Here is a 14661-nt window from a genome sequence, read left to right on the forward strand (position 1 = left end):
TAAGTTGGAACATTTTAAGTTAAAATATAAAACACAATATAAAACACAAAATTCAAATACATATCAAATACATAAAACAGATCTCTAGAACACTTTGGTCCAAAAATCCAAACTTTGATCAAAAGGTCAGAGCAGAGGAAGAACCAAGCAAATCCATGACCTGGGAATGTTTCTGCGACATAGAAACCAAGGTGAAATTATGCTAGCAGATCTGTGTCCTTGCATTTGCTTCATGAACATGCTGAAAAAACTTCCCAATTACGGACTCAGATTCTGACAAAACCCTGCCTAATGGGTTGTGAGTTGCTGGTGCAGAATTTAAGTGTCTTGAGTCGACAGGCAAATTGAAAATGAGTCAGTGTGGTCGTCCCAGCATAATTAACTGAGGTCATGGAAAACTAGGCGTCCAATTTTTCCACAATGATTATCCTGTTCCATCATCTCTCCTCCAAGCGTCACCATCCTCTCTTCCTTTCTTGAGTGGGGCGGTTAAGCAGAGATGGATGAGCGAGGAAAATTTAATTGTCTTTATCAGAGTATTCTCCAAAAGGGCGCCAGCTGAGGCGACCCTTCTTCTGTAAGCCAGACTGATGCATCCTCATACTCCGCTTTTTCTCCCTCTTTTGTCTCTGCAGTTGCCGCACGAGCAACAGGAAAAGTCTGATTTTGACGACCACGTCCCCCACGCTGCCACGCCCACACTCCCCCCTGCCCCTGCCTGGGCATCTCGGTAAAACAGCTCAGAGGTTTTGCATGTGTTTTTTGGTTTGCCTTCAAAGATCTCAAGGATTTTTAACACACTTAGATTAGCTCCAGTACAGCTCCCTGTCATGTTTTTTTTTCACTGAGTAGGAACCGATCACATTGGTCTTTTGTGTCTGGTGTGTAAAGTGAGAGTAGAGGAAACAGTAAGGTCTGTGACAAGCTGGAGCTCAAACGCCTGAACTGACACTTGACAACAAATCAAGCCTGTTTAATCTGTGTGAAAACCAAAGTATTAAATGAAATGCTGATGTTTCATGGAGATTACCATGCAAGTGGTCTTTGTTGTTGCCAGGCAGCAGCAACAAAGCAACATTCCTCCTGTTTTTACAGGAGCTGAGCCATAAAAATGTTATTAAAAATTCACTTTTTTACTCTTTCCTTAAATTAGTTTCTTCACTAAGCTTTAATTGCCAATATGTGATCAAAGTTCCCCCTGACTTTACAGTCAGATTGTGAAGATTGTGTTTGAGTAGAACTGATATAAAACTAGAGAACACTTTCTCTATAGCACAGCAGACACACTTACACATTTCACCAGGCAATGCCTTAGACACATTTTCCCTTACGGGTGGATACAAATTGTCTGTGGGTGGAAATTGGACAAACCTGTAGGGGGCACAGAGGTGGCTAACACAATTTTTTAAGATCGTAGACTGGTCGATGAGCAAACATTTTGTAATACATCCTACAGGCTTCCATTGCCATTAGCAGCAGCATTTAAAATGCACGCATTAAAACACAAACATAAAGAAAACCACGAATTACAGGGAAAATAAGTTTTAAATAAAGACTCAAGGACGTTTATTTTAATCAGTTTTAATTCTAGAATCAATGTGTTTTGATCTCATCTGATAATTGCAACACCGAACAACAGGCACACTACTTTGACAGTGTGCAGTGATTTATTTCATGCATTTTCAGAATTTTATGTTCCCTGGTAGAACACAACTTCACTAAAAAAGCACCTGCAGCAAAAGGTCACTGCCTATCCCTGCAGGCTCTGCATTTCCTCAGCAGATATTGGCAGTTATGTTTTGAACCAATTTATGCTTTGCTGCAGAGTTAATCTGCTCCTTAGACTCTAAAAATCAATAAAAGGCCTCGAGGCCTTGAAAAATATTGCAATCAACTTTACATCCCTCCAGAGCCTAATGCAGTAACCATTGCATCTGTCATGCTGAATGCCAAAGTCACTGTACGATGCTTTTTCTTCATTGTGATCTGCTCTTTCATGCGTCATTCTCCACGTTTGTCCCACCAGGAAGCAGTCCCCTGGACAGCCCACGGAACTTCTCTCCCAGCAACCCAGCGCACTTCTCGTTTGCCTCCTCCAGAAGGTCTCTGCTTCATTTTTACTGAAATGCATTATCTTGGTACAGTTCCACATTTCCTTTTGTAAGTGAGAGATGCAAAACTTGGCGGGAAAAGAAAGTCGGACTGAGACAAAGGAAAGAGATAGTGGGATGTTAGGAGAAATTTCACACATCGTGAGAGGCTGTGAGAGGCTTTCAGTGTAAAAGGCTGACTCATGTGTGACCGGGGCGTCCCATCACAGTCACATCTCACTCACACGGTGCACAAGAACATGGCTGCTATCCGCTTTCTTACATGATGTTTTTACACAAAATCCCTTTCAAACAAGTTAGTAAAGTAGAAAAAACACAACAACTGTAGCTCCTTGACGCCCCGTTATCTGCATCAAACCACTCTTAGTATTTACTTGAAAGCAAAAACAAAAGTTTTTTTTAATAGCTGGACATAAATTTAGTTGCCAAAGAGATTCAAAATATTTAAAGTAAACATTTTTTCCAGTAAAGACATTTCAATGCTGAATGGGATCCATTTAAGAGTTAATCCAAAATATGTAGTAAGACTAAATTTTAGAATCAATACCCTGGATGAGGCTCTTTTTGATTTGCTCAGTATTGATGTTTTTCTTTCTAAGCACAAATCTTGTTTTGTGTTCAGCACAGATTTATGGATCGCGGTGACTTTTTACTTTGTTCTTGGAGCGTAAAAGGTGCAAGCATCAGGCAACATTGATTTTTTTTTACCTTCCATCCAAAGAGATTCTGAGATTTAAGAATGTTTGACTTATCTCTAGGGGGCCTGGTTTTGAAGTGGAATTGGATTTAAACTGATGTTTAACTTTAAACTTTCATATATCAATTGTAGAAATTAATTTTTTGCAATTCAATAAAACACTTGCAGGTCTAAACTTCTTCTTAAATGACAGCATCACACAAAACCGTCAGAATTCAGGTCTGTAAATTTTAAAGTTAAGCCATCCTAGGCAAACACAAACCCAGTGAATGAGGCTTTCTCTCGTCCTGACAGTGGAGGATTCACTAACAGAACTTTACGGTCTATAGAGTCTAATGAAGCCACATTTATCACTTCAGAAGCAGCAAAAGGAAATCCCTTGTGGTTTTTTTTGTCTCTGGAATGTGTTAAATGATTTGACATGGATTGGTAAGCACAGCAAATGCTTGGATTTAAAAAAAAACAAACTGTGATTGTGTTCCCTGCAGAGCCGATGGGAGGAGATGGTCTTTAGCGTCTTTACCTTCTTCTGGCTATGGCACCAACACACCCAGCTCAACGGTAAACGACCTGTCCACCGTGCAACGCGTCAAAAATATGTTTACTGATTATCATGAAGGAATTTTACACTGAAGTAAAATGAGGCACACACATAAAAACTGAGCTTTAAAATGCTGGCTTAGTCAAGAATCCGTTTAAGAAAATCTAAACATCGTCTGCTGGATTTATTTCAAAAACATTTTTTTTAAAAGCAGCTGCAAAAGTTTTAACTTAATTTGCAAAGGTCTCTCATCAGCAATCACATTTTTCAAAGGAAATTAGCATGGCTCTCTTTGGGAAAATGTCTTGCATGGCTTAGCTTTGTTAAATGGACGTAAAAAGGAATATTGATAAATGTCAGGCCATATTAATGTGGGGGCAGACTGCATTTGATCTACAGAAATATAATAATTAAAAAGATGAAATTAAATGAAATAAAATAAACAAAAATTGTTGATCTTTGTGTAAAGAACACTGAGAGGGTTTGTTGACTTTCAGGACATTGCTGAGAAATACATGACCCACTCAAAACTATTCAATTTCCTGATTGAACAAGAAAGAAATAAAAATACTATTAAAGGGGAAAAAATAGGAAAGTGTAAACCTAGGTTATTTTATGCAAGCACCTTTTTTTTCCAGCCATGACAGTTAGTATTTCTGTAGAGCGTCACGTCTACTAAACTGGCACAGATTGATAAATATTAGTCCATAATTTCACTCACATGTGAAAAATTGGGTTGTTTTTGTGCTGATTGAGGCTCTGTGCACTCCCTCAATCTGTGGCAAAGCCCAAAATTGATTTCATGAGTCATTGTAATTGAAATCGCAGTGACACAATTACATGAATGCGCCTTGAAGCGCCGCTCAAAAGCCTTCATGTAATCTCTGAAGTACCACGTTTTTTTTATTGGTGTAAACATCCTTCACAAAACAGGAAAACCTAAAATGAAATGTTTATCCTGAAATAGTTCTCTGTGTGAAAACAGAACAAATGCAATAAAAATCAGGAATATAAAGTCATTAAAGTATTCCTGGTTTTCCTGACTGGTAAGTCTCCTCCAATCATTTTTATCCCTTTTCTCACCTGCCACTCCCCCCCATGCCCTTCTCATCTGCAGTCCTCCAGCTCCTCTCAGGAGCGGCTGCACCAGCTGCCCTTCCAGCCCACCATGGATGAGCTCCACTTCTTATCTAAGCACTTCGGCAGCACAGAGAGCATCACTGATGACGACGGGGGCCGCTGCTCGCCCCACATGCGCCCACGCTCCCGCAGTCTCAGGTCAGCAGCAGGAGACTGTGGGATTAAACCAAAAAAAAAAAAAACGTTTTTTTCTAGCAGACTCATTTCTATTCATAAAATCTTGTTTATTGGATGGAAGTTTAATTTGCCACTGATCAAAACCAGTGAGTTCAACTTTTCTGTCAATGTGGTGTTTCTCCCAGCAGCCCTGGACGCTCGTCTTCCTGCTATGATAATGAGATCGTCATGATGAACCACGTGTACAAAGAACGCTTCCCAAAGGTGAGACACACTAAAATAAGGGAGTTGTGAGCAGCATGTTATGTGAAAAAGTACACAAAGCAAAGAATGGCCTTTTGCTTTATGACGTCAAAAACTGAATCTATTTCATGACTACGTGTTCAGACAGAATATCTGCTTTATTTGAAAAATCTAATTTAACCAAAAGGAAGGGAGGAAAAGCACTCTTTAAATCACTACAATACATGAAGCTGAAGAAAATGTTGGGTTGCACGGCATGAAAAAACTGCCTCAGCTTTGGACTCTTCAATAAACGATCAGTTCTTACTCTGAACTGAGGTGGGAACAGAGAGGAAATGAGCTGATGGCGGGCAGTGATAAGAATCAGGCTGTTGAAAATGGTGCCCTGCAGTTTTCCAGGAGTGTAAAAGCTTTTAGAGCACATTAACAAAGCAAAAGAGATTATTTTGGAATGGATTCAATTACAGTCTTCCAAAGCCTCAAGCTTGTCTAAAGAAAGAATCTTTTTTTTAGGTGTTATACCCTTTTATTCTGTCTCCATCGTTACACTTTTTCCTTTATCTCCACTGTTATGACGTTTGTCCTTCTCTGCCTCCGCCCCTCATCCGGCACCAGGCCACAGCACAGATGGAGGAGAGGCTGGCCGAGTTCATTCAGGCCTTCTCTCCAGAGAATGTCCTCCCGCTGGCCGATGGAGTCCTCAGCTTCATCCATCACCAGATAGCCGAGCTCGCCAGGGATTGCCTGACCAAATCCCGCGAAGGCCTCATAACCTCAGTCTACTTCTTTGAGCTGCAGGAGAATCTGGAGAAGCTTCTTCAGGATGTGAGTTCAATGCATTCACGCCAGAACACGAAGACGTGGAACGCTTTAGGAGTATCACATCAGAGGCAGAATAGAATCCAATACAGCCGTACCAGACGGCAGCCAGTGGGGCCGTCGGGCGCTGGACACCAAGACGCAGGCCAAAGATGGAGCCAGGACCCAGAGGACCCTGGATGCACCCACCACCCCGCCGGAGTCTCGTCACCGCAGGCCAGAGCAGGCCCAGGCGCCCCAAAAATCATGACGCAACCACTGCTCCACCCCGCCATCCCCACACACCACACTACACTCCTCAGAAATACAAAACAGAGTAAAACACAGAACGGATGTCTTTCTGCAAAGTTGACCAGATAAATCATAAAATATCTTGGATTTACAATAAAATACATTCTTTGAAAAGTGGACTATTATTTTTCTTCTGGATATTGTTCCATTCTATTGAACCATTTCACCCTGTTTACTACTAAATTAAAACAACGATACTAATCACCGTAGGGAATGTTTTCAGATAGGTAGAGATACTTTAATTATTCCAAAGGAAATTGATGAAAATCAAACTTTTTATTAAAAAAAAAAGATGCAAATATTTGCTCCGTAGGTTTCTATCTCATTTAAAAATGATAAATGGCTTTTCCTGACTGATTTATGTGTTTGTGCTCTATTTTTTGGGTAAAAAAAAAAACGTGTTATATAGCGCAAAGACGGTTCCATTGAGCCCTGTATGCATTAGTCTGGATTAAAGAGGCTGAAGATCTAAATCTGAATGTGTCTTCCTGTCTGTCTTTGTCTGCTTGCCAGGCTTTTGAGCGCTCAGAGAGCTCTGAGGTCGCCTTCGTCACAGAGTTGGTGAAAAAGCTTCTCATCATCATCGCCCGCCCAGCGAGGCTGCTGGAGTGTCTGGTAAGAAGAAGCCACACGCAGCCTGCTGCCATGATCACAGGCCTCCTGCAGCCTCACTGCTCGTTCCTCTGTAATCACATCCCTCCTGTGAATGCCAGCAAATGGGTTTACGTTAAACTGACGTGACACACATATCCATTTGTCAGGTTATTAGAATTTAAGCAGGCTGATGCATGACACAGCAAGGGATGGGAAATAATTTAAGAAGAGGCAGAATCTGAACATACATTTGCATTTAGATGAACATTTTTCATGCCGCAGTAGAAAACTCCAGCAGATGATTGGTTTCTTTCAAGCCAGACTCAGTCAGGCCTTGGACACGGTGACTCCTGAACCATGAGGATGTCTGAGTGTGTGTTTGTCTTTGAAGCCCCACTCAAGTGTTTTTCATAATCAGAAATCACGGGCGAACCCGCGTGAGAATCGATCCTTGCTTTAGTGTCATGAATGACAGCAAAAACGGCCTCAAGGAGAATGGATTTATTGATCCAATTTAAATTAGCCTTTCAATGTGTTTGAGGTCCCTCATGCAGCCCGTGTCCGATTAGTAACAATGTTGTTAGTCACAGGACTCAAACAAGAAATCAATCAGTCTTTCCGGGTTTACAGTGGTGATTCAGGTGAAGAATTCTGTTTTTTTTTATCTTTTCAAATGCAATTCTTGTTTTGTTTTTCTCTAATCATTTAAATCAAAATGTAAACTTAAAGTAAACAAAAGCTACACAAAAGCATTTAAATTTCATTTATCATTTATCAGGTTTTTCGTGTTATTTTTCACCTTTAACTAGAATGACCAACTACAATAGTAAAATGAAAAAAATACGTAAAAAGGATATTTTTATCAGACTTCTACAAAGATACTATTAGTTAGGAGTATTAACTTGTCTTAAAAGGTAGAAAAAAATTAACTATACTTTTACATCTGTATTCATCAGTTTAATGAAACTTTAAGTAATAGCTTAGTATTTTAGGGTATAATATATTAAACACATTTTAAACCTGAGGCTCCGGAGCCACATGTGGTGCTATTCCTTTATCCCTACAATGTGGCGCTTTGGCTTTGTTTAGTGTTTAACATAACAGAGCAAAATGATGATTATTGTTGAAGTGGTTTATTGTTAGACTAAATTTAAAGCACAGGTTCTTATTTTCTGCTGCACAACAGTCTAGTTTCTGTTAAGAGGCAAATAAGAACATTGACATGTATTAATTGAAAGAAAAGGTATTCTACACCAATGTTTATATATTTGAAAGTAAAAGAAGAAAAAGGAATTCCGAATGCCTCGACCCTAAACCAATGATCAGATGCATGAAGTTGGAGCTCCTCTAAGGATTAATTAGAGACAGGACTTCTTCCCTTACATTCTTGCCATGTTGACCTAAAACAGTTGACTAACTTTCTAAACGTTGTTCATCTTTCCGCATATCTCTTCAGGGGTTGCAACAACTAAAGAAATTATCTATTTTTAGACTTGTCTATTCTTCGGTCAGTGATTTAATGCACAAGGTTTTCCTTGAGTTATTGCTCTCACTTTAACTATTGATGTAAAAACAATATTTCCTCTGAAAACAAATCAATGTATAAACTGTCAAAGTATAAATCTGATGACGATATGTGTTCTGATGGCCATATCCTGGTTTTCAGGAGTTTAATCCTGAGGAATTTTATCATCTGCTGGAAGCAGCGGAGGACCATGCCAAAGAGGGCCATCTGGTGAAAACCGATATTCCTCGTTACATCATCAGCCAGCTGGGACTCACCAGAGACCCGATTGAAGGTGAGAACCTCAGGGGCAAACTTTGTACAGCACTTAAGATAAATGAAAAAGATACATTTGCATCATCTGATTTAACCAAGCTGTTTCATCAGAAATGGTGAACTTGGACAGCTACGACAGCGAGGGACCGGTTACTCCAGAAACGGATGATTCCACAGAGGTGAGATCCAAAGTGATTCTCACTCCAGTTAGTTTCTCCCACTTTTCCTATTTTGTATAACTTTCGACCTGCTGGAACTGGGACGTGTACACATAGGGCCCCAGGGGTGCTTGAGCATCTGCCCTTTTTTGCCTCCTATTAAAACGTGCCCTAGTGCCCTCTTTTTTTAAATTAATGTTAACAAGATACAAGAAGAAAACATGCTACAAAAACCCCACAGTATTCTATCAAACCCATTTTCTTGCGATTCGGGGGTCCAGAGCTGCCGCTTCTGTCTTTGTGGCTCCACTTGGACTCTAAGAGAGAGAGCGAGAGAGTGAGCGTCCGCGAGAAAACCTGCTGCCCCACAAAGAACTGAAGAGACGTGATAGTGAAACTACTTAAACCTGGGAGTTCTGGTCTAACTAGCTGTCTTCCACTGATTCAACTAGCTAAAAAATGGTTATTTTTTTAAGAAAACTCTATATTTGTCCAGGAGTCAGTTTCTACTGTTGCTAGACATCTGAGCATGGCGCATCAATTAAGCACAGAGCAGATCGTGCAGGCCATGGATAGGAAGTTGGGTGCTAAGTACAAAATAAAACGCTGGCTTCATTAGTCTGGAGAGAGTTTGTGAGAAGATTTCACCTTTTTTGGGTCAAATCTAGTTGTTTAAACCCATTTGAGTGGCAATAAGAGTAACAATTCATTTTGTTTAATATTCTCCCAGCCTTTATTGATCTGTTTGATATAATATTTTCTGATTAGAATTGTCTTCTTAAAACTCTGTATCATTCAGTTTCACCATCTTTTTTATCAAAATCTTTCCAATCACGACAAAAGCTTGTGTGTAGAGGATCAGCAGTGAATTTATTTTAAAATTTAACTTAATTTCTACCCCTTTAAAATGCTGTCTCCTTCAATTATTAATGACTTGGCTGCTTGTATTTATCCATTCAACTTTGTAATTTATGCTGACGTTCCGGGAAAAGGAAACCCCTCTCATCAAAACTCAGAGCTTTCCCATTAACATTAGACAGACCTCGAGCAGGGGCAACTTAAAAAGGAAATAAAAACATGTGAAATTGAAAGGAGGTCGCTCACTGATATTTGGAGTTCTCTCAGCATTTCATCATCACCTGACAGAGCAGAGAGTTGCAGTAATGGCACCACCTTTTTGGGGTTTAACCCACCATTTCTGTTCATTATGCAGAGAACCAATGGGTCTCAATGTTTTGAGATTTTTTTCATTTCAGGACTTCAGGCTATACTGAACTTGACAAGAAATAACTCAGTTTGCAAAAGCTTGCAGGGTGAACTTTTTAGCCATCACACTCTGATACCTCTTTAGAATCATATTAATCAAAGCATGTATGATCTACAGGGGAAGAGCAAAGCAATGAAACCACCAGGAGAAGCAGATTTCCAGACCATCAAATTGATCAGTAACGGGGCGTACGGGTGAGCAACATCTTGTGTGACCTTCCTCTCTGTGGCAGAGATCTGTATTTGGACCGAAGCTTTAAATGAAAAAAAGATTTCTCTTGTGTATGTTTATATTTATCTGTAGATTGCTGTATTAAGTATGAGCATACAGTATGTTAAATGTACCAATAAACTCTGACATGACTTTTTGGATTCTAGTTTGTGAAAATCGAGTCTGTAGTGGCAAGGCTCACAGTTGTCAAGAATAAGAAAAATGGCAAAAAGTTTTTGAAAACAGGCTAAACATTAGTTAATTTTTTGTGGACTTTTCAGCATGAAAGTCAATGGGAAATTGTTAGCATCTGAAATCAGCCTCCAGTGGTCATTTAAGGAATTGCAGCATTTGGTGCTTAACCGAATGCCAACCAAATTTAAGGGTCTATATCATGCAAAACCAACTTTTTTGAGCTTTTACATTTGTGTTACAATGTTCATTCCTCACAAAAAACAACGCTAAAGCGGGATTTTGATCCATTCACGCATTTTTAAACATTCTTCTAAAAAACTCCACTCTGAGCACCATCCTCTCCCAATCCTCAAAAATGAGCGGGTGCTCACATTGTGACGTAGATTAGTCAGGAACAGCCCCTTCCAGGAAGAGTCTGCACCCCCCCCAGGTTAACACACACACCCAATTTCTCCCCTGAACTGGCGGTGATTGGCAAAAATACCTTTGTAAGTGCTCCAAAATATGCACATCCATCTTTGCAGAAGTTTGGATGTTTGTTTTTGTGGGTGAAACGAAGACATGCTGCCATGCAGCCATGCAGCTCTAGGTTAACGGCATGAAATGGGAGGGGCACCCACAAAGAGCAAAAGCCGGTGCCTCAGAGATCGAGTTGTCTTACTTCCGGGTAGGAAAATGAGCTGTGAAAATAACTCATATTTCATAAAACATTTGTTCTTTACCTTTGTTCACGTGAGGCTAGTCCAGAACTCTGCTGCATGCCTTTTATGACCATGCTTGACATTTAAAATGCATTAAGTGCAAAATTCCTGGACTTGGGCCTCTCTTGCATGGGTTTTGCTTTAACCCATAGATGGCAGCACTAGTTATCCAATATTTAATCCAATGTTTAATTCAAGAAGGGCCCAAGTCCAGAGACTTTAGTTTGCTAGTCCTCTGAAATGATAAAAGTGAGGTGCTTCATATTATAGCATTTGTAAGCTATGAACTGGTGCTAAATCTGGGTAAAGTATTAATCATTTGATGTAGCCTCCCTTTAAGCTATGCCATTAAAATCATTTCCTGGAAGAACAAACCTCTTGGACTTGGACCCCTTTTGAAACAACCGATTCATTTATTTGTAACTTCACAATGGCCTGTTTCAGTTGCAGCAGTTAAATCCTTGGATGGTTCACCTAACTGAACAGGTCTGAGGCTCTGGACTTGAGTGCAGAGCAAACAAGTGCTGCTTCTTGGCTAAGTCATCAGTGTAAATGAGAACTAGTTTTTGATTGAAACACCGGGTAAATAAAAGTTGTATAGGTTTAGCTCGGTCCACCTGAAAATGAGGTTCTGAGTACAGTTGCAAGTGAACCATGGTGTGTTTCACTGTAGCATAAATAAGCAATGACCAGTTCAACTTACTGGTTCTGAGGAAAGTTTCTGCCTGTTCTTGTATGTAGAGGGGGTTTTCCTTTTGCTTGCTTGGGATAACACAGAAATGTATTTAAACCAGGTAATCTGTTCAGAAATAAATTGATTATTAATAAAACAGTTTAAAAACATTTTATTGGAAACATCTAGTCTGAATTTGACTATGACCATCTTAATTATTTTATAAGGTATTTTTTAGTTGTGTTAAACCAATTATTTTAGGCCTTCATTGGTTTGATATTATCTAACCATATGCTGCTGTAATACAATACATTCTAGTAAATACAAGTGACCTTACTGTAACTGCAGGCTTAGTTTCTGGGCTTTAATGTAAGGGAAGCCCAATACACAGCAAGTCTCCTTCAAAGCCCCATATCTGCAATGAAAACCCAAACATTTGCATGTTCTTCTATGTTTTTGTCTAGTGCTGTCTACTTGGTGCGCCATTTGGAGTCACAGCAGCGTTTCGCCATGAAGAAGATCAACAAACAGAACCTGATCCTGAGGAACCAGATCCAGCAGGCCTTTGTGGAAAGAGACATCCTGACCTTTGCAGAGAATCCCTTTGTTGTCTCCATGTTCTGCTCTTTTGAAACGCGACGGCACCTCTGCATGGTCATGGAGTATGTGGAAGGTAAGCATTTGATGATCTGCCACAATATCAAGATATCAAGATCCAGTGTGGATGTCAGTTTAGCCAGGACCCTTCTGTCTCCCATCTCCCTGACTGATTCCAGGCTGCAGAGCCGAACTTCTTGTTGATATTGTCCAGCTTCTGCCTTTCCCTCACAGTGATGCATAAATATTGCACTCAAACTGACCTAACAGGCACAGACACATCTATTAGATATCTAAATCATGGCTATTTCAAAGCTTACAGCTATAGATATGCATTATGCATCTGATGCTCATTCATAGAGGTATATTGCACATCAAGGTTTGGATCTCTAGTAGAAGACTTTCCCACAGCTCATTGTGGTCCCATCATGCCTTGCAGATTGCAAACAAGCCGTTTGGGTAGTGTCTCCCCACCAGGCACAAAATATAGAGACAAAGATAGACATCCACAGTAGATTTGATTCGATTCAATTTGATTTGATTTAAACTGATGTCTGCAAATTACTCATATGTGTTTGTTTGGCCCTGTGACAAAGTGGTAATCTGATTTGGGTGTACTCCACCTTTGACAGTTGCTGGGTTGGAACCAGCAAACCTGTAACCCTAAATGGGATTTAGTGGGTTCTGAAGGTGAATGGATGGACATAAAATTGCAGTAATTATTTTCTAACTAGCACATGTTCTCTAATATACATCTAAATATATGCCAATATTAGATGTCTACAGTTGTGTATTAGACCTCTACATCCAGTTATCTTTCAGAACACTATTGTAGACATCTTCTTCTTTCTCTTTCGGCTTTTCCCATCAGGGGTCGCCACAGCGAATCATCCTTTTCCACCTCACTCTATCATGGACATCTTCTACCCTAACATTAGCCAACTTCATGTCCTCTGTTAAGACATCCATATATCTCCTCTTTGGCCGTCCTCTTGCCCTCCTGCCAGGCAGCTCCATCTCCAACATCCTTTTACCAATATATCCACTATCCCTCCTCTGAACATGTCCAAACCATCTCAGTCTGGCTTCTCTGACTTTGTCGCCAACACAGGCAACATGAGCCGTCCCTCTGATGTACTCGTTCCTTATCCTGTCTAACCTGGTCACTCCTAAGGAGAACCTCAACATCTTCATCTCGGCTACCTCCATCTCAGCCTCTTGTCTCTGTCTCACTGCTACCGTCTCTAACCCATAGAGCAGAGCTGGTCTCACCACTGTCTTGTACACCTTTCCTTTGAGTCTTGCTGGCACTCTTCTGTCACACAACACTCCTGACACTTTCCTCCACCCGCTCCAACCTGCCTGCACTCGCCTCTTCACCTCTTTTCCACACTCCCCATCACACTGAACTGTTGTCCCCAAGTACTTAAACTCCTGCACCTTCTTCACCTCAGCCCCCTGTAACCTAAGGCTTCTACCTTGATCCCTCTCGTTCAGACACATGTATTCTGTCTTACTACGACTGACCTTCATGCCTCTTCTTTCCAGAGCAAACCTCCACCTCTCTAGCTGTTCCTCCACCTGCTCTCTACTCTCACTGCAAATTACAATGTCATCCGCAAACATCATTGTCCAGGGAGATTCCTGTCTTACCTCGTCTGTCAGCCTGTCCATCAGCATAGCAAACAAAAAAGGACTCAAAGCTGATCCTTGGTGTAGTCCCACCTCCACCTTGAACTCCTCTGTCTGACCTACAGCACATCTCACCACCGTCATACTTCTCTCATACATGTCCTGAACTACTCTGACATACTTCTCTGCCACTCCAGACGACCTCATACAGTACCACAGCTCCTCCCTCGGCACCCTGTCATACGCCTTCTCTAAATCTACGAACACACAATGCAGCTCCTTCTGACCTTCTCTGTACTTTTCCATCAACATTCTCAAAGCAAAAATGGCATCAGTGGTGCTCTTACGGGGCATGAAACCATACTGCTGCTCACAAATCTCCACCTTCTTCCTAAGCCTGGCTTCCATTACTCTTTCCCACAGCTTCATTGTGTGGCTCATCAACTTTATTCCTCTATAGTTGCTGCAGTTCTGCGTGTCACCCTTGTTCTTAAAGATCGGAACCAGAACGCTTCTCCTCCATTCCTCAGGCATCTTCTCACTCTCTAGAATCCTATTGAACAACCTCGTTAGAAATTCCACTGCTGTCTCTCCTAAGCACTTCCATACCTCCACAGGTAGGTCATCAGGACCAACGGCCTTTCCGCTCTTCATCCTTTTCAGAGCCTTCCTAACCTCATCCTTTCCAATCTCTGCTACTTCCTGCTCCACAACAACCACATCTTCCTCCCTTCTTTCCCTGTCATTTTCCACGTTCATCAGCTCCTCAAAATACTCCTTCCATCTTTTCTGTACACTCTCCTGAGTTGTTAGCACCTTTCCATCTCTGTCCTTAATCACCCTTACCTGTTGCACGTCCTTCCCATCTCTGTCTCTCTGTCTGGCTAGTCTGTAC

General features: G+C 40.9%; 1 protein-coding gene across 7 annotated transcripts in view; it reads left to right on the forward strand.

Annotated features, from left to right (window-relative positions):
• Nucleotides 1-14661, forward strand: part of mast1b (microtubule associated serine/threonine kinase 1b) — a 50948-nt gene that overhangs the window by 22384 nt on the left and 13903 nt on the right. For 4 of the 7 annotated variants that reach the window (XM_020705487.2, XM_078951207.1, XM_078951206.1 and 1 more), the window contains 11 exons: nucleotides 636-730; nucleotides 2027-2102; nucleotides 3297-3369; nucleotides 4467-4627; nucleotides 4792-4870; nucleotides 5465-5674; nucleotides 6473-6574; nucleotides 8220-8352; nucleotides 8433-8512; nucleotides 9876-9952; nucleotides 12002-12210. In XM_020705487.2, the coding sequence (XP_020561146.1) occupies nucleotides 636-730; nucleotides 2027-2102; nucleotides 3297-3369; nucleotides 4467-4627; nucleotides 4792-4870; nucleotides 5465-5674; nucleotides 6473-6574; nucleotides 8220-8352; nucleotides 8433-8512; nucleotides 9876-9952; nucleotides 12002-12210 (1295 nt within the window). The remainder of the gene's footprint in view (nucleotides 1-635; nucleotides 731-2026; nucleotides 2103-3296; nucleotides 3370-4466; nucleotides 4628-4791; nucleotides 4871-5464; nucleotides 5675-6472; nucleotides 6575-8219; nucleotides 8353-8432; nucleotides 8513-9875; nucleotides 9953-12001; nucleotides 12211-14661) is intronic. The other 3 variants (XM_011478574.4, XM_020705488.2, XM_011478575.4) reach the window with 3 other exon arrangements.

Source organism: Oryzias latipes, chromosome 8, assembly GCF_053564925.1.
Source record: "Oryzias latipes strain Hd-rR chromosome 8, Olatipes_Hd-rR_3.1".
Lineage (NCBI taxonomy): Eukaryota > Metazoa > Chordata > Actinopteri > Beloniformes > Adrianichthyidae > Oryzias > Oryzias latipes.